Consider the following 20,455-nt stretch of genomic DNA (forward strand, 5'->3'; position numbering starts at 1 on the left):
TCCGACAGAAGGAATATGGCTCCAAAACGGCACAATAATCAAAATTTGGAAGTGTTTTTGATGAAAAACTCAATAAAAATGTATGTTACTTCATTTTCAAGATACCCAAAGGATTAAAAGTAAGGTTTTCATAAGATTTTCGACAATGTTTCGGCTTACGACACAGCGTAGGAACGGAACCCCCGTCGTAAACCAGGACTACCTGTATTCTTTCTTGATCATATCCTTCATCTCTTGGTGTTTTATATCCTCTCCTTCTATTATTCCCAGGTATTTGTATCCTGTCTCATCTATGTGTTTGATGCTATTCCCGTCAGGTAGCTTTATCACTTCAGTCCTTGTCACTTTGCCTTTTTGTATGTTGATCAAGGTGCATTTTTCTATTCCAAACTCCATCCGGATGTCCCCAGATACAATCCTTACAGTGTGGATTTAGGTATCTATTTCCTTGATGCTCTTACCATACAGCTTGGTGTTATCCATGAACATCAGATCGTTAATTCTGTTGCCTCCTGTCTTGAGCTGATACCCAGCATCCATCTTCTACAGTACTTTTGTCATGGAAATCATGGCTACTACGAAGAGTAGTGGGGACAATGAGTTGCCTTGAAAGAGTCCTCTCCTGATGTTAACTTATGCTAGTCTTATCCCAGAGCTTGTAAGTATTGTATTCCAGTTGCACATTGTATTTTTTAGGAAGCTGATGGTGTTTTCCTCTGCCCCATATACTTTCAGGCATTCTATTAGCCATGTGTGGGGTATCATGTCGAAGGTTTTCTTGTAGTCAATCAGCCCTTTGTTGGCCGAGATAAGCTTGAGCTTCAGACCGTCACTCGATGGGCGGAGTTCAATTCAGCCCGGCTGATGAAGAGTTAGAGGAATGTATTTCTGGTGATAGAAATTCATTTCGCTATACTGTGGTTCGGATTCCACAATAAGCTGTAGGTCCCGATGCTAAGTAACCAATTGGTTCTTAGTCACGTAAAATAAGTCTAATCCTTCGGGCCAGCCCTAGGAGAGCTGTTAATCAGCTCAGTGGTCTGGTAAAACTAAGGTATATTTACTTTTTACTTGTAGTCAATCTATACCATGCTTAAGTTGGTTCTCCTTCTCTTACTGTTCTTCATTACCATTTTGTCTATCAGGAGCTGGTCTTTTGTGCCCCTATACTTCCTTCTGCAGCCTTTCTGTTGGTGGGGGATGGTGTTTGTATCCTCTAGATAGTTGTACAGTAATACCTCGAACTTACACGAAGTTAGGTTCCAGAACCCCTTGCGTAAGGCAAGGATTCGCGTAAGTTTGGTACAGTCACAAAAAATGCTTATGCATACGGTAAATGCTTATTTCTAGAGTGTAAACCCTAAATATGATAAAAACATGCTCCAAAAGCACTTTAATTTAAAGGTTAGCTTAATACCATACTGTAATTCATATTTCAGTGCAGTAGAGAGAGAGAAATTATTCATGATTTATGACAGAGAAAGAGAGAATAACTTTGCAAACAGAGAAAGAATTTATTCTTATATTAGATATCATAAGATGGAAATTCCTGATTTATGAAGGATAGAGAGAGAGAGAGAGAGAGACTTTTCAGCATCCTTCTGACCATGAGTGGGCAACATTGTCTACCCTGGCACTTTAGGTTACACCCCTTCTCTCCGATCCTCGGAGAAAAGACTCGGAATCTATTTTATGCTTTTAAAATTTGATAAAATTTACTATGTAAATGGAAAAAGTTGTAATTAAAGCATGGAAAATATGAAAAAATTATTAACAAAGTACAGTAACTTCATGCTTATCTACAAAACTGCAGTTTACAAAACAAATAAACATACATGTTACATATGCATAAAAAATCTCTCTTATCTCAGTGAGAGAGAGAGAGAGAACAAAAATACAACTCATAGTCAAAGCAAATATTAAAGTACTGAGAGAGAGAGAATGTTTACATCGACAGCTGTTTTGTGATTTTGATTGGTCTTGTAAAGTATGCTAGTATCATATGGTATTTATGTACAAAAATAAAAATACAAATTTTTCACACCATTTTTATACATTGACACATGAAAACTTATACATTACTTCAAAAATTAAACACAACCACTTCTGCAGGGTTTCTTGAGGATTTTGCAAATGTCGCGTGTCTGTGAAAAAATCACGTATGCCAATCAGTTAGGTTCCAATGAAAAGTTTGCGTGTCTGTGAATTCGCGCAACTTGAAGCATGTAAGATCGAGGTATTACTGTATAGCCTTTCACTGATGATACCTGTTAGTAACTTCCACATTATTGGTAGGCAGGTGAAAGACCTGTAGTTACTTGCTAAATTTCCATTGTTCTTGTCTTTCTGTACTAAGGGTGTTCTCCCTGTGGTCATCCATTTGGGTGCATAGTGGTTTGTGATACAATGCTGGAGTTGTTCTGCTATGCATGGTTGTAGGGCCTTGAAGTTTTTGAGCCAGTATCCAAGGACTTCATCGGGACCTGGGGCTTTCCAGTTGGGCATTTTCTTCGTTTGGTGTATGACTGTGTCTGTCGTGATCTCAGTGAATCTTTGTTTTATCCTCCCCATTTCTTCTGCCTTGACTTCCTGGAGCCATGCTGAATGTTTGTTGTGATACTGGATTGCATTATTATTATTAATATGAAGCACTGTAGTTTAATGATACATTCTTTTCTAGGTGTTAGTATAGACCATTCTCAATGTTAGTGGTTGTAAACTATCAAGTAGGATTTAGACATCAAACGTCCTTGGCTTGGATATATGTATTTAAGATACAGTTCATCCTTTCCCGCTGGTTTCATCCCAAATCAGGCAACACAATTCATAACTAGCATCTAGGTGGTTATTCTGGTATTCACTATAGTCCAACTTGAAGGTGGTCTTTCAAACAAACCTCACCTTTACCAGGTCCAGACACAGACAAAAGATCTGCATTCTGGGCTTTGAGTGCTAATATTACAAATTAGGTACAGCATTTTTTTTTTTTTCATGACCATGTCATCCCAATTGTAGTGCTACATTTTACTTCAGTTCCTTTCCTGCCCAGTTACTGCACATGTTTATCTTTAACAAGGCAGTATTTTATATTTCCATATAAACATCAGAATCTGTCGATAAACACGTTTTTAAAAATAAAAACACCTCACAATGAGGTCCCTTTGCTCCAGTTTGTTGGAGGGCTACAGGCATTTGAGAGTAAAGCATAAATTGACTGTCAGGATGAGACAATTAGTAGAATACCAACTTGAGAGAAATTCCATATTCTGGGAATTGCTAATGCTATTCAGATAAAATCTTAGCTGGCTGTGTTTTTAAATAATGAAGTAATAGCTCTGTAAGTCAGTGGTTTAAAAAAAATGGTTTATAAACTTTTTATATGTGTTTGTACTTTTGATACAACTAAGAATGATGAAGCTTTGTTTTTAGTAAAATAGATTTTTATTAGTTTGAAGTGAAATGTTGCAGGGTAAAGGTTTTTTTTATCATCCAGCAAGAAATTCCTCAAGTGGGAATGATGAAAACCTTGACAATTTTGTGCCTTATGTTTCTTACCTGAACATGTACAGTATGTCTTGAAAAGTAATATAAGTGTTGGTTAAAGGGATTTTGATGATATTCAGTTGTCTATACTTGTGAATGAATACTTTTAAAAAAATTTATTATGTTCAAAAAAGAAGTCTAATAAAACTTTTGTACGAAAACAACTGTGTCTGGTGTGGATGAGGTGCTTATCTGAAGAGTTTATGGTCACTGAAGTGAATGAATCATTATAATTAGAAGTAAGTATTTAATAAATGTGAACAAATTGTAAAAGTATATTTTATTCTAAAATTGAGTAACACAAGTTTGCTTCTTGTGTTTGAAGAGCTTCAAGGGGAATTATCAGTATTTATTATATAGAAAAGTTTCATACCAGCACTTTCCACAAACTCGTGAGATTATGGTCATCTATTCTTAACCTTGTATGCCAAGTCTGTAGATTTTTTGTCAGATTCACTGTATGCTTTCATTTATCTGCAGCTAACAGATTTAAATGTATATCAAAAGTCAGTTTTTTTTTTGTTGCCATGTATTATCAACCAGCAAAATCTTACAAAGATTTTGATCACTTGTATTTTTTAGATATTTAGTAGCTTATTGGAGAATAGCTTAAAATATTCTGGGACCACTGCTGCTAGTATAAGTTTGCAGCCACATTAATATTCATAATGTTTACATTTAATATTCACATAGTCAGTAAAGCATGCCCAAAAATTAATACTTCGCGCTGAAATGGAATTTGAAGAGAGCAGTACATAATGGTACAAGTATCTGTTAATTTGTTAAGTTATCTGAAAATAAAAGATGTTCCCACATTAATGATGTTCACAACAATCAATGTCATTTATACATTACTTTCAGAAGTTGATTATCCATTGTGGGTTACCTTCAAATGAGAATACTGAATGAGCTTAATGTATTTTATTAAAAAAGTCAAAATCAATGATAATATACTTAGAATTATTTACAAGACTTCGGATATATGATAATAAAAACATATTAAGTGTTTCAAGGTCGGAAAATGAAGTAACAGAATCAAAGTGACAGCTTCATGAACTGTAAATTTTGGAACTAATTTCTTAGTTCATTACAAATCATATGATTATTTCTTACATATAGAAGATGTCTGAAGATCTTCCATCTGGTGTAATAGGTTTGCAACAGTATAACGAAGGTGATGGAATTTTGCTACTGGAACTTGAAACGTAAAAGATGACCCATTGTTGAGCTCCAGTCGCAACATCACAACTGGCTCCAAGACACGTGACAACCAACTGGAAGGAACAATAGTTTCCTTACTTAAAGTAAGTCAATAAATAGTTTCCTCTTTGCAGAATGAAAGAAATTACTGTACTAAATAAACTTCATTGTTAGAGTTGAGAAAAAAATAAGACTAACCTGGTTGAGATAGTTACTTCTACCCGCCAGTTCATATTTGTAAGAACTGGCAATGAAGGCGCTGTGCTGCGTAGCTGTCTATCGATGTCAGGTCTTGCTGGTCCAAACACAACTTTGCAGATATCACTTGCAAAATCCTCAGGTAACCTGGAAATTTAATCAGTTCATATTTTTTTTTTAAATCAGTGACCAACAGCTTGCTTTCTTATCATAAGGTTATAAAGTATTCATGTAATTTATGAATTTAGTACAGGATAAGTGACAACACGCAAAGTAAAGATTTATTGTAATAGCTGAAAAAGTGAGCATTATCTTGCTATCAGTATGACTTTAGTTGAAGTCATTAACTGAAAACTAAATACAACAGTCTTAAGATGATAGATATAAAACGGTGTTTAGCCTTTTGCTCACAACAGAAAATGTGTGATTCAAGATCAGTATTGTACATAACTACAATAATGTTACTTCAGTAACAAGTACGTACTTTCTGAGGAAGACACAAAATAACTAGTTTTGGCTTTGAATGTTTTCATAGTATTTCCATTCCTCTAAAACAAGTTTCACTTGAAACATACCTAATCTGGAACTTATGTATATGAAAAGTGAAGGGTAGGTATATGTTACAAGGTACATTCCCATTAACTTTTTGTCAACTCAAAATACATTTTCAGCATCCCTACATTTTTTTTTCATCATATGAGTTATTAACTTATGCTATTAACTACAGTACTCAAAATTCCCATTATTTTCCTTCTCACTGCCTATATTTCTCTTGCATAGAGTACAGGCTCTTAAAATGAAAAAAACCAAAAGTAACAGTAATTGATAAATTGATAAGTAAAATATTTTGTGATGAGAAGGGCCAGCAAAAAACTAATTTCAATACACAATATTAACTTTTCTTGAAACGTGACAACACAACCTTACCCCAAATTAGAAAGATCTGCTGACAAGTTTTCTTGACGTGTTGTTACAGTATTCACTCTGAGAGCCGAACGCAGCAATGTTAAAATTCCCGCATACTGTATGCACACATTCTGAAAATCATTTGTAAAATAATAATATTTTTGGAGATGTAGTTTTACATGTATTAAACCCTTTAGGAGGGTACTGCTTGTGAAATTCAGGGTCGTTTCTCACCCTAGCTGACTTAAGATTAGGATTAATGCTTTTTATCATGATTCAATCTTTTTTGTTTTTAAAGACTGCTATTTAGAAAGTCCCCTTTGCACAATCTCTCAGACAGTAAGCTACGAGTAGCAGGGTACAGTATATATATATTTTGCTACTTTATTGAGAAATTCAGGAAAGAGCTCTACCTTGTAAACCTACAGTGATGTGCAACCTATATGCAGCCTTTAAACAAAGATGCATAGTGACAACAAGTAGTTACATTTTACTAAAAATAAAAAGTTTAAAAGGGAATTGTTATGCATAAATGTTTTCTTATTACTATAGGTGATGAATATTTTTGTTCAGTTTTGTTTCTGCTAAAAATAACTTTTCTCAGCAAATGAGAATTGTCTAATCTGACAAATATAGTATTATAATGCAATCTGTTGTTAATAATTGGACTACTGCAATTCACAATAACATGCATATTTAATGGAGGAATTCTGTTTAGAAGTACTGTAGGTAGCTGAACAGGCTCTTGGAAGCTGCCAGGTATAAAATTTTTATTTCAGATATTTGTAACATATTACAAGTACATAACTATGTATATCATTTCTGCATATCAGCTATTATGTTCCAATTTATACAATAAATTTAAAGCATAAATGCATTAGCACTTGATCCAATGCATTAAAATTATTTTAGCAAGAAAAATACCCAACCTCAACAGTGCAATGCTTTCCAAAAGCCTCATAGCAATGAAAATGCTACCACTGAGAAGTAAAATAAACCCATAAAGACCAAGAAAAAACAAACAAAAAGAGTGGGGGGAGGGGGACTGAGGAGGTCTGACAGGATCTTTGTCAAGTTTTATAATAAGCTAACCTTTGGCCTACTAGCCTATGGATAATCGTAAGACATGAACACTATTCTTCCTTGGTTATTTCCCAATAGTGCATATGATACAGTAAATTTTTATGAGAGAAACTGAAAAGCCATGCTTTGTCACAAGATAAAACACTATATGTACTGTACTTTTAATCTCCCAACTGCATGCAATATCATAAGCATATTTACTTTTTCCTTCATGGGGTAAGAGGTGAAATAATTTCACTCGAACTCTCTACAATGCTGTGCTTTTCCTGCCTCAATGTCTATTAGGTCTAGGTCTTTGGCTATCCCCTTTTTCTGTGATTCACTGGGCCTTCCTACAGGTCTTCAGCCTACTTTTTCTGTATCCATTGCTTCTTTGACCAAGTGTTCTTCACCCCTTCTCGTCCTGGGTCAAAGCCATTTAAGGTCTTTGATATATTTAGTGTTTACTGAAACCATGAATTAGGTTTCTGTGAATGATGGGTTTGTACTGAAGAAATAACTTGTTTTTTAAAAACTTGATAATTTATACATACAACACTGTATATCTATAATGATGTTTACTTCATCTTCATGTAAAATCATGAATCTACTCTGTATTTTATATAAATATTCATATAAATTGTCATTAACAAGACACCTTCAGAATTAGTTTCATCTTTTTTCATATGACATAACTTACAATAAAAATTATAAAATCATATTCTTGTCTAATGACATTTTCAAGCTCCTTAAAAATGTGGGAAAAATGGTGAAAAAAGCTGGGAAATGATGGAAATACTGACAAGAAGAAACATAGACATTACTTGTGTTCAGGAGGTAGAGGTAATGTGTAAAGGAACTTGCACAAAATCTGTTGGTATTGACATGGGAAAATAAGAATTCTGGCAGTGGTAATTAAGCTAAGGATGTAACTCGACCATACACCAAATACAGAGTGAAGTCAGTTGAAGATGTACCACAGGAATTTTAGATAAATGTTGGTGTCCATCAAGGATAAACATTGAACTGCTGTTTATCACAGTAATGGAAGAAGCTACAAAAGAATCCAGAAAAGGGGGCCTGAGAGCTGCTTTATGCATATAAAATAGTGTTAACAGCAGGTTTTGTGAAAGATGTGATATGATTTTTATGGAATTTAGGCTGTCAAGCCAAGCACTGGAGCATCTTCAGCCATTCAGAGCTAAGACATCGAAGGAGTTGGAGTGATTGGACAGCAAGATAAAGAGATCCAGAAATCAAAGGAGATTAAAAACGGATCTAAAGTGGAACTGGGGGAAAAGTCTACACTTTCACTAAAGAGTAATAGTTAGAAAGACTGAAGAAAGGAAGCAGGAATGGCAGTAAAGTAAAAGACTAAAGCTTGGATGCAGCTAGGGGGTGAAAGAAGGTTGCAAACAGTCTTCAGTAATCCGTACAGTGCACCAAGTAAGGTGCACTGATGGCACACCCTCCAACATGGGATGAGGAAGTGGCAAAAATGTATAAAAGGTAAGAGAGTAAGATGGACAGGAGAGGACTGCAAATCAAAAGCAAAACAAAGCTTGTAGTGAGTGGAAAGGAAATACAGGCAGTCCCCGGTTATCGGCGGGGGTTCCGTTCCAAACAGCGTGACAATAACCGAAAATTGCTGATAACGGGAAATCAGTGATAACAGCAGATACCGGTGCCGATAACTGGGGATCGGCGCCAAAAATCCAGTTATCATCGTTGCTAGCTGTGAAACTGGATGGCCGATAAGCAGGGACTGCCTGTATAGAAAAGTACAATCAGGAACATGGCCATGTGGCTGTTGTGGAAAAAATGGGATGAACTCTGTACTATGTAACAAGTGTAGTAGATGTGGTGTCACATGAGGTGCTCTGTATTACAAAAAGGATTTTGACAAAGGAAAAATCTATTTCTGGAGAGGGGCCCGTGTCACCCGGTGAAATAGTCCATTCAGCACTAATTTCAGGTAATTCCGTTTGCTAGATACCAGAAAGCTAAATGAAATGCTGGAGTTACTACCCCCAGAGCGAGCTCCACTAGATGGAGTCGTGTATGGAAAAGGGTGAACTACAAAAACACGGAACCTTATCCTATAGAGATTCCCAATGTCAAAGTCCCATGAGAGAGTGCCGATACAAGCCCATGCACTACTCGCGGACTGTATACAAGGCAACACTCAGCTCGCATTCCATGTTAGCACCCCACCTCACTAGAATGAAGTTTATCAAGGGAGGGAGAGAATGAAAAAACAGGGGTGGGTCACGGGTGACACGGGCTCTCCAGAAATAGATTTTCCTTTGTCAAAATCCTTTTTCTGGATCGAGTCCAATGTCACCGATGAAATAGTAACAGAGAAATAAACATCATTCTTATGCTATTAAAGACTTAAATAGAAACGTTGAAAACTAGGAGAATTCTACCTGAACATAAGTAAGGTCCTCTAAGTTCATGTAATGAAAATAATGTAAGTGGTCACCGTCAAGATCATGAGCTTAGAACAGCACCTGAATAGGCTTGTATTAAGAAAATACTTCCTGCCTAATAGCAGACCCAATGACAGTGCCCCCTTTTTAAAGGGAGGACCTGACAAAATTAGGAGAGGTCCTGTCTAAAAAGCCTGCAAGAAGAAAACTGGACACAGAAACAGACCTTTGTAAAAGGGGGAGTACTTTCCAAGGTGACCACCGAAAATGAGGACCTTCAATTGTAGATAGAAAGTTAGGGTGAGGAATTCACAACACTACCCTGAAGAGGGGAAACCAAACTGATTGGTTCCACCAGACAAACCAAACTGATTGGTTCCAGACAGGAGCAGACAGTACAGGAAAACTAACACTAGAAGCTAAGCTGATTAAAAATTTTTGGGACTTCCTTAACAAGGAAAGATAAGAACAAGATGATTGTTGGTTGCAAGCTAACTCGATACATTACTCAAAGACCAGGAAACCGAATGTGGACGGAGTACTGTTCTTGGACCTAACACAGACCTTAGGGATGAAAGTTAAGGGCCTGTGAGTCTGGTTCCAACAAAACACTTTGCTCCGGGCCAATGCGGCGTGATCAGTACTGTAACCGAAAACTATGTGAAGAGTGCTAGTTACTTAACTGCAGAACCATACTGCAGTAGAGTAGGATCCTTTAACTGATTTCAGGAAAACAGAAATAACAGGACCAATATCAGTTTCCTCTAAACTGTAAGATTCACAAAGACCACAAAGCCAGGACATCAGAGTTTGGTGGGCTGGCCCGGGCTGAGTTTATACCAGGACGGGACAGCTTGATGGTTGTGGCTGAATTGGGTTGCAAACTGACCTACTTCCAGGCCCAGGAAAGGTCACAAGACTACCTGAATGACGCTCCGCCTAAGGACTATTCCGACACCAGGGGAGGCCCTGGATAGGGAAAAGCAGTGACCTTTTGGACCCCCTACGAGAAGGGTGGTAGACAGAAGCACCTGCGTCTGTTGGTTATGGAGAAGAATGAACCATAACCTGAACAAACAATTCGAGTCCAAAACCACTTGTTTACGAGCGCACTATTGCTGTTTGTTCAGAACCAGCCTAAAAGGAAACCCTCTTGGGGAAGAAGTTTCCAAGAACAGGGAAGACTGTCACCGCCCTCCAAAGCGTTGATATGGAACTGCCGGAACGTGACCGACTAAGTACCATGTACTTCATTGGGCCAAAAAATATCCACCTCACCGCCCAGAGAGGACGGTGTGGAATACTGAGGCCGGAGGGGAAAGCTGGAAGGAACTGACCGGTAAGCACTTGACAGTTGTGCGAGGCCGGAGGCCACTATTCAAGCAGGAGAATCAAGGAGACACGTCCTGACTCCACCATACCCGGTCATAAACTCCAGCTTTGACTTCAGAAGGAGAACCGTCACTAAAGCAAACTGAGAAAAACCCAGTACCTTTTCTTGGGCACAGGGAGAGGTATGCTTGAGATGATGAAATGATAAGATGCCCTTGTTATCTCTTTCCACTTCACTGGATTCATAACTACGGAAGGTTACCCTCCTGAATCAGGTGGGATTCCTTCCTAGTTACTTTAAGCCCAAAGACTCTAGAAACCGATTATAATGACCGGCGCCCTCAGGCAATTCCCACGCTGGGTGCCCAAATGACTCCAGGCAACTAGATATGCAGCTAGCATAGCCTCCTAATACCGGAGCTGTTGAACTACGGTATTGTTCAAACTGGCAAAGACTCTGGGCCGTGTGAGGAGGGCATGAACCTGAAGGGGTACGCCTGCTCCCCGAGTCTGAATCCCAGAAGGGATAGGACCTTTCTGCAACCAAGATGTGAAAGGAAGCATCGGAAAGGTCTATAGAGGTGGTTACGGCTCCACTAGCGCAGTAGGATCCGAACCCACAAGACTGTATGCAATCGAGACTTGCCGCAAGAATAAGGAAAACAAACGGGACACGCCGGGAAAAAATTTTCCAGTGGAAGGAACTTCCTTGGCAGACTGAAAAAAAGCCTGACAGGCCATTCGCAAAGACCCCCAGAACTCTGGCGGAGGTTGACTGAACCTGATTGGGGAACAACAGTCCAGCTCCCCGGGCCTGATAACTATACCCTGGGCCCAGGAACTGAAGTTCAGTGGCCCGAAAATGGTACAGCCTCCCACCCATATGAGAAATACTACAGGAGGAGGCTTGGTGCCTCCCGTGAAGCGAATGCCTTCCCAAATTCTCGGAGAGGAGTAGGATGCATCCCTGCTCCTATGATAACCCTGAGGGTCAGAGCCTCTGGCCAAATGTCTAGTGAAAATTCTTTCCTTAGGTTTTGGTATGAAGCAAAGAAAACTCCGGCGGGCACGTGGGGGAGGCAGAGACACACGGGGGCGTTACAAGGGGCTGATGTGTTGGCTGAACCCGCACACATCGAGGTGGAGGCTGGGAGTGAGAGCTGACGGCTGTCTAGGGGCAGAGACCTGAAGCGCCTGCACACCGCCTGAGCAGGGGGGCTCTTGAACTACATGAACTTCTTGCCGGACTTGGGACAGGTCCGGCAAGATCAGACCCGTTTCTGCTCGTAGGGTAGACACCCATGAGAACGGGAGGCTCTGGGTAACAATAGTAGCCCAAGGCGGGCCGTAACAACGCCCACCTGGGAAAGATTAATTCTCCAGGTGAAACTGTTCATAAGATTCTTCAGCTCAAGGCGGAAGCGGGCAAGCCTGACTTACACCCTGTTTCAGCTTCGAAAATTGACTCCGGAAGCTTAGGGGCTGTGCGCTGAATAAATTAGAAAGCGTAGTCGGGGTTAGAAGATTCACTGTGAATGTATCTGTGATATCTGTCTCCCGGAAATGCCTCAGCGATACATTTTCAAAACAAGCCTGTTGATAAGAGGGCTACATTCAGGCACAAGGGGTAAACAGGGCTCCCAAAGGAAACACGGTAAGACCCCACAGCTGGCGTGAACTTGGAATTTTCCGCCTGCCACTCCGTTAGAGTCCTCAGGAGGCGATGTGTCCAGCCTAGCTGAGGGCTCACTTATGGATCCTGCCAGACAGATGCCATGCTCGTTCTGACAGTCTGGTAAAACCCGGATAAGAGGATACCAGACCGGAAGGGAAGAAATGCCCTTCCACCAACCTCCGTGTGCCCACACCCCCGACAGGAGGGTGCCTTCATGCTGGGAAGCATAAAGGGAAGGCACCAAGATTCCCCCAGACTGGAGGGGAAAGAGGTGGAGATGTCCGGAACGATAGAATTCGAACGGAGCAGGACTTAACAGGTGATCCATTGACAATGAGTCTTGAGATTGATCTCTTGGGATTTAAGCTCCTGGGAAAGGGAAGGCATGGACCATGACGTAGATAGTTAGTTTAAAGGTTGACAATGGCCCTCATAACGAGCTCCTTATAAGAGACCCGTAAAAGAGTTTTTCCAACAAAGGAAGGAGGGGTAACCGCCTTGCTTTGCTTGGGCGTGTCCCTTTCAGAAGACGAGGCCAAACCTCAGATGGCACGGATTAGAGATCGAGGCGTCCTTGAGGGGGCCCCGGAGGGGTCTTCTTGGTTAAAAAGGGTGGTCTTTTTTATTTTACTTACTTCACCTTAGGGACGGTAGACCAGGAACCGTCGAAAAGGGATGAGAAGGTAACGAATCCCTAAAGGAAAAGTTTGCCTCACCTAATTCCGAGCTAAGCGGAAAAAGGTTTGTCTCAATTATTCCCGCACCTACTTATCGCTCGGGGACGATGTTCACAGGTCCGAGAACGAGACAGAAGGCATAGCGTCTTCAGAAAACTCTCCGTAAACAATTAGCAGGCGAAGAGTTCACGAGACTTTGCGGCGGCCTCAGGAGGGGAAAAATTAGGACCCCAGACACGGAGGAACAACTATCAATAAGTTATATAAGAGCGGAGTTTGGCGAAGGAAAAACCGATAGGTGTATATGAAACCTACCAATTTACCAGAGAATCTCGCCCGAAGCGGAGTTTGGCGGAGGAAATCGATAGGCGTATATGAAACCTGCCGAACCATCGAGAATCTCGCCGGAGAGAGCCCAAACCCGAAAGATTAACTATTAATAAGCCACAAGAGGCGGAGAACCGATAGGTTTATATGAAACCTACCGAATTAACAAGAATCCCGCCGGAGGCGGAGTTTGAAAGAGCGACTATTAATAAGCCACATAAAGGTGGAGCTTGACGGAGGTAAAACCAACAGGTGTATATGAAACCTCTACGGATTCATCAGGTAGCCTGCTGGGAGAGCATAGCGTACAACGCCACCTGCCGGTGCCAAACGACTAATAATAAGCCAAAGGAGGCGGCGTTTGGCGATAAAACCTACGGATTCATCAAGCAGCCTGCTCGGAGAGCATAGCGCATTTAACAACCTTCGAGTCAGAATAAGTCACATGAGGCGGAGTTTGGCGGAGACGAAACCGACAGGTATATATAAAACCTACCAGGTTCATCAAGAAGCCTGCTCGAGGAGAGCATGGCGTACTTCATAACCTTCGTGCCAAACTATAAATCCAAAACAGACTGCGACCGGAATGGGAGCTATAGACTCCGTGACGCTGGTTTGTTGTAGGATGGCGGAGCATTCCTGCACTTGACAAAACCAGCCGAAAATATGAGAAAAGGGGCATGCTGGAGCGGATGCCGGCAGCAAACCGTAGCAGCTATAGCCTAGTCAGACCAGGAAAACCCCGGAAAAAACCGGAGAGAAAACCGGGCTAACAGGACAAAACTCATAGACATAAAAACAGAGTCAGCGGAACATTCCGAAGCGATTATGTCTGAACAAAATGTGGGAAAGGTTATGAACTGTTCGGAAGTGGGCGCACTCCGAGCCAGGAGAGGAAAAACCCCGGAGGAGGATATCCTGAATCGAAGTGATAGCGGTGGGGAATAACGCGCCGACCGCTAAACACTAAAAACCGCCGTAGCAGTAAGCAAGGAGAGCCCAACAAGATAACGAAACACCGAACAGGTAGTAGCAAAAAAGGAGACGCCGAAAGTAAATAAAGCAGAAGACAGTTAGGTGGAGAACGCTAACTGGCTGTATGAGATCCCAACAGTGAGGTCAGAACATGTAGGAAGCACCACGAGGAAATAGTCGGCGTAAAGGAAGGGGAAGGATAGGCCAGGAGGTTGATAACCCAAAGCAGCGACCAGGGGTGGGACAGCACTCCCGGGCGCCCAGAAGATTCTCATAGATCCCTCGCTATGTAAGCTGTGTTGCACGACAAGAGCGAGAGAAAAAGAGAGGAAGGGCAAAAACCTCTACGGCCAGGAGAGCAAAGAAAGATAAAGGAGTGTGAACAGGAGTGGGAGAGCACTCCTGGTCACCTCCAGGTCAGGTGGAGTGCCAACTCAGACACACCGAAGGACAATCCAATCAATGCAGAGGGGAGGATTTAGGCTACGACATAAAATAAGGATAATTGCTCTCAAGCCTTGGAAAGTTAACAAACTTTGAAAACAAACCAAGGGAGAGAGAGCAAAGGATAAAGGGAGAGAAGGGGACTCTCGAAACCACAAAATAACATATATATAGTCGGTAAAAGAAATGTGAACAGGAGTGGGGAGAGCACTCCCGGTCACCATTGTAACAACCCAAAGAAGGATTGAACTAAGATAGGCTCGCAGGTAAGCCCTCGCTATTCCAGCTTAACTTATTAGGAACATTAGCCTAAGTGAAAAGCCGAAACAGGAGAGGGTGGACGTAGGCAATATATCCAAGTCAAAACCAAACAAAGGGAAGCACCAGACATAAAACACACATGTACAGAACGAGATCACCGACATGAAACTCATACGTACAGATCGAGATCGTCCCTCCTTAACAATTTTTTCCCGAAGGGAAAAAATTACAGCCAACCCCTAGGCTAACCTAACTGAGGTGATGTAAAGGAAGGAAGCCTAGGAGAGGAATAAAGGCTAACCAATAACTCAAAAAAAAAAATCATAATAAAACAAAAATTGTCTATAAGGGTACATGTAGAGGATAGGCAGGCCCAACACAAATATGGACGTGAAGGGACATGACCGATCTCCAGTTAAAAGAAAGTATCCCAAAATTAACAAAATTCAAAAGCATCCAAGCACAAGGTCAAAATTAAATGTAACAATGAAATCATGTTCCCACATTAATTTAGGAGAAGTGATTCAAAACAAGACAAATAAAAGCCAAAATAAGAAGTTAATAGGCCTGGTGGGGAACCAGAATGAGCTCAAAAACAACAAGACAGCACTTGACCAGAAGGGGAACACAAAATTCACAAAATAAACAAAATCATGAAAACAAAGTAAAACCATAACAGTACTAATGAAAATAAGATCCCAAAAGGCTAAAGAGGGAGTGACAAAATAAAGCATAATAAGGCCATGATAATAAGCGAATGGGCTCAGGGGAGTTTCAGCCTGGCGCTCAACAACATTTCTCGTAATGAAGCCACGATAAAAAGCCGAATGGGCCGAGGGGTAGCTCAGTAACCTCCAACGCTAAACATCACTCCCGTAATGAAGCCATGATAAAAGGCGAATGGGCCCAAGTGGGTAGCTGCGTAGCCTAAACGCTAAACATCACTTCAAATAAAAATCACTCTGCGTAATGAAGCCATGATAAAAGCGAATGGGCGGGGTAGCTAAGTAGCCTAAACGCTAAACAGCACTTCGTAGAAAATGGGTACAGAACAAACAAAAATTAATCAAACCCACTAAAGTTAGGGATCATTACTGGTAAAACATCCCAAATAAAAAGGGATACAAATAAAAACACAAAAACAAAAATGCCGATCCAAGACCAAGAGAGGTCAAGAGATGACGTGAAGGAGACGAGACGGGCGTTATAAATTAATTATTAAACTAAAGGAAAATAAGAAGCCTCAATCGCCTAAAAAACAACAAAACACTGGTACTCAAGTAATTGAAGAAGAACCTTGCGAGATGCCATAAAACCAAAATAGAGCACAAAATAAGGATCACAACGTCGTGTGAGCGAAAACGCAACGTGCTAAAATGGAATCGGCTAGTGTTGCCTTGTATACAGTCCTTGAGTAGTGCATGGGCTTGTATCGCACCTCGTTGGGACTTTTTGACATTGGGAATCTTATAGGATGAGTTCCGTGTTTTATTAGTTCACCCTTTTCCATACGACTCCATCTAGTGGGCTTCGCTCTGGGGTAGTAACTCAGCATTTCATTTAGCTTTCTCTGGTATCTAGCAACGGAATTACCTAGAAATTAGTGCTGACACGGGACCCCGATCCAGAAAATACTTTATATACAAGGAGTAAGAGATTTCTCATGCCTAAAAGTAGTACAAGAGTAACTGGAGAAGAAAGGGAACTTCAGCTGCCTGTTGTCTCAGATATGCAAGTCTTTACAGAAGTATAGCATTATTGTTACCTTAGGACACTGGCCTGAAAGAGCAGTAAGAAAGGGTATCTGCAGCATAACTGAAATGGAGAGAGACAGCTAGCCTTCACATAAATGCAAATGTCTTATTTGCAGTTGAAGCAAAATCTTATGGTAGGTACATAAGGCTATACTGCTCTATGCAGCAGAAACATGGGTACTGACAAGGAAAATGGAAGAGACTTTGAAAAGGTGTGACCAAAGACTATTGGGATTCATGGCTAGAGTATGTTGGTGGGGAAATGTGGTGTACAGAGGTTGGAAAAAAAGATTTGTTACCAGAAATTGAGATGGCTTGGACATGTTATGAGAAGGAATGAGGAACATCTGGTAGACATGGAAGTAGAGGAGGAAGAACTATTGGAAGAACCAAGGACCAAGCTGAAAGAGGGCAGAAGAGTGTAAAGTGAACTCATTTCACTTCTAATCGTTTAAAGAGAAAAGCTGATTTTAAACATGATGATGAATGTTTCCAAAACAGAAAAGTTTCTATACTTTACCAAAACTGTTTCCTCTGTGTCAGCTTGTGAAGCTTGACATATGTTTTGCACAGCAGTTTCACATTCTTCAGAAGTAAGACTTCCCTGCAAGTATCCAAGAGCCACTGAAAAAATGAAAAACATGAGGGCTGTCAACAATTTCAAGGGGCTGATTTTATGCTTTCATAAAAATAATGAAAATCCTAGCTGAGTAACTTAGAAATTAAAAGCTGAGTATTACAAAGTGTACAGTCCCAATGCAGTTTATTCGTCCCCATCTAACTCCCAGATATCATGACTTGACCCTACATGATTTTATACATCCAGTCCTAAAATTTTACTGTATTGTAATACCAGCTGGTACTAAACACATAAATTCTACTACAAAAATAATACACAAATACTTTGTTCCATAGATACCAACCTATATTCAACATAAAATCTTAGGGGTAATCATGTAAACAGTACATAATAATATAAAGTAAATCCAAAGCAATTTCCACAGGGATGAAACATCAATAATAATAGCATGGTGAGCTAAATTATGAAAATACCTACTAGTAATGACATTATTACTCATTAAAAGTCCTTATAGGGCTGTGGGACATGTGTAAAGTAATACTGATATTACCTGAAATTCTTAGAATATTTCCTTTAGCCTCTATCTGTTATTTTCTGCCTGATACTTTTGCTCAGCTCTCCTGTCTTGTCTCTGCTGACCTATCTATCTAACTTCTTTAACTTTACCTTGCTCCAATTTTGACTTCTCATACTGTATAAGAACAAATCCTCTGAGAGAGCCCTGGGAGCCTAGAAAAACTACTTTATAAGGCTAATAATGTAGAGAATTACAAATCAAAAGCTATTAAGCAAGAAACCACAAAAGACTTTACACTGTCAGATATGGAATCAGTTACTAGTATTACATTAATAACCGTACCACTATACTGTAGGTCCTTTACTTACATTTAATCATTTTCCGAAACACAGACTTTTCCATGGACTTGGATGACTTTATCATTGTCTTAACTTCAGTAGGTACCCGACCGGGAAAGAGGATGGGCTCTTGCTGCATCTTCCCACTGGATTATACTATGAAGTTTGAACTGTAAAAAAAAAAAAGAAAAATTTTTTATAAACTACAGACACTGCTTCTTGACTCACTACTAAAGCATGTAATTACATAAGCATCACAAAAACAGTGATTAATGGAAAGATTCATGACATAGTGATGTTACTGTACAATAACACTAATACCTACAGCTAAGACAGTGGCAGTGTCTGAAAAGAATTTGAGTCTTTGCTGTCTATCATACTACAAGAGAAGTGCAGAAAGGGAGGCTGCTGGGAGTTCCTATATGCAGGGGACTGTGTTCACATCAGAATCAGAGTCTGTAGCAATGCTTAAAAGATGGATGAGTGGAGTAAAAAGGAGATTTCTGAAATTTACACACATAAAACAAACCTTATGGTGACTGAAAAGGAAGCAAATGAATAGTCATGTGGTGGTTAAGGGGAAAGGCGTGGGGATGAACTCCAAATTGACTACTGAATGTCACAAGATGGTTAGTACTGCAAAATATACATGAAGCAAGGACCCCTGAAATGTATAAAAAGAGCATTTTCTATTTTCTTATGGACACATTTTAAATGTGAGATGGGATTTTTCTGATTGCATTTGATTTGATTTTGATGAAATGGACATTAATTTTTCATAAATAGTGGGTTAACCCATTACACACACATACACCCTCAAGTCCAACAATAGTGGAAGACAATTGGGAAACCACAGTCTTAGGATCTGGGCAGGATGCAGGAAAGGCATAAAGATGACTACGAATAATCAAACTATGTGAGCAAACAAATGTTTCTCTTTGACTTATGCTACCCTAAGTCAGGTTAGGTGATGAGTAGGATGGGTGAGAGGGGGGGAATTCCAGAAGTATCAAACACTGGTAGGTGGGATCTTGTGGCCTACGTTAGGTTAAGTTAGGATGCATTCTTGTATTTGTCCTTGCTATGTGTTCATGCTTTAAAAATATTTTTGGTGACTGTTGCTGTTGATAGTCTATGCATGAACTAGACTTCCTTTGACTGGGTATGATAAAATTTATGGATGTTCTAATTCTCTGACTGGTGCATTACAATAATTTTTGGTTTTCCCTTGGGAACCCCTATAACTGGTGGATATAGGAGTGAGGAAAAAACACGAAATCACGAGATTTGCAACAATTTGCTAATGTTAAAAATTAATAAATAAAACGCAAGATAACCCACTGGAAAAAATTAATTATGATGATGTTGGAGTAAGAATTAAAGTATTATATCAAACAAGATATCAGAGATAGGCCAAATGAGGTCTGATACCAGGCCCTCGAAAAATGTACCTGGGTCACCCTTTATTTCCTTTACATTGCCTCAAAACCAAAAAAATCTATAAAATAAAATTTGTTGAGTATGTTCTAAACTACCCAAAAAACCACATGCCTAGTGAATCTCCATCCATTTGTTGATCACCCATTCAATGGCAGAAAGTAATTTTCGAGTCTGAAGGTGTCTTGAACTCCATCCCACTGTTCTTCACATGGCAATATTGTGGCGCCCCAATTGCCCAACTACACAGTCATGGGGAACTTAAATCATCCAGTTGTATGCTAGATAGACATTAGCTTCAGGATAAGCCCGCTGGTTTTTTAAAAATGAAGCTGAAAGAATCTGATCAGTGGGATTCAAAAATCCATGCTGTGACCCAGACACAGCCACTCTCTCATTTCCTTTACCAAAATGGAAGGTTGTGATGGACGTTTTTACTAATCATTTTCATCATGTGATGAGATCAACTTAATTGGTTTACTTGTTCAGTCACTTGAGCTTCTAGGGAACTCAGTTGCATATAAGTGCATGTAACACATTCCTCTATCAAGAGGGATTATTGGGTGTTTTTGTGGGCTCTGTGCTAAGTGCAATGTGGGAAATATCAAATTTACTTGTGTTGGGACCAGCAGCAATACCAGCCTGCCTTTGTTTGCTTAGAGTGCACCAGTTGGGAGTACCGAAAGAAATTATCAACGCAGCACGATTTTGATAGGATTCTGACCTGTTACCATTGAGGTGTAGTCTACACCAGTGTTACTTGTGGGAGTCAGGGGACAAAATACCCCAGCCAGGTC

The 20,455-nt window shown here is 40.1% G+C and overlaps 1 protein-coding gene across 2 annotated transcripts in view; it reads right to left on the reverse strand.

The window, feature by feature from the left end:
- Positions 1-4,449: 4,449 nt before the first annotated feature.
- Positions 4,450-20,455, reverse strand: part of LSm-4 (Like Sm protein 4) — a 17,829-nt gene continuing 1,823 nt past the window's right edge. For both annotated transcript variants that reach the window (XM_067108669.1, XM_067108670.1), the window contains 5 exons: positions 18,252-18,391; positions 17,307-17,410; positions 5,869-5,978; positions 4,942-5,088; positions 4,450-4,817 (listed from right to left, as the gene is read on the reverse strand). In XM_067108669.1, coding sequence (XP_066964770.1) covers positions 4,646-4,817; positions 4,942-5,088; positions 5,869-5,978; positions 17,307-17,410; positions 18,252-18,360 — 642 coding nt within the window. In that variant the 5' untranslated portion in view covers positions 18,361-18,391 and the 3' untranslated portion in view covers positions 4,450-4,645. The remainder of the gene's footprint in view (positions 4,818-4,941; positions 5,089-5,868; positions 5,979-17,306; positions 17,411-18,251; positions 18,392-20,455) is intronic.

Source organism: Macrobrachium rosenbergii, chromosome 9 (assembly GCF_040412425.1).
Source record: "Macrobrachium rosenbergii isolate ZJJX-2024 chromosome 9, ASM4041242v1, whole genome shotgun sequence".
Lineage (NCBI taxonomy): Eukaryota > Metazoa > Arthropoda > Malacostraca > Decapoda > Palaemonidae > Macrobrachium > Macrobrachium rosenbergii.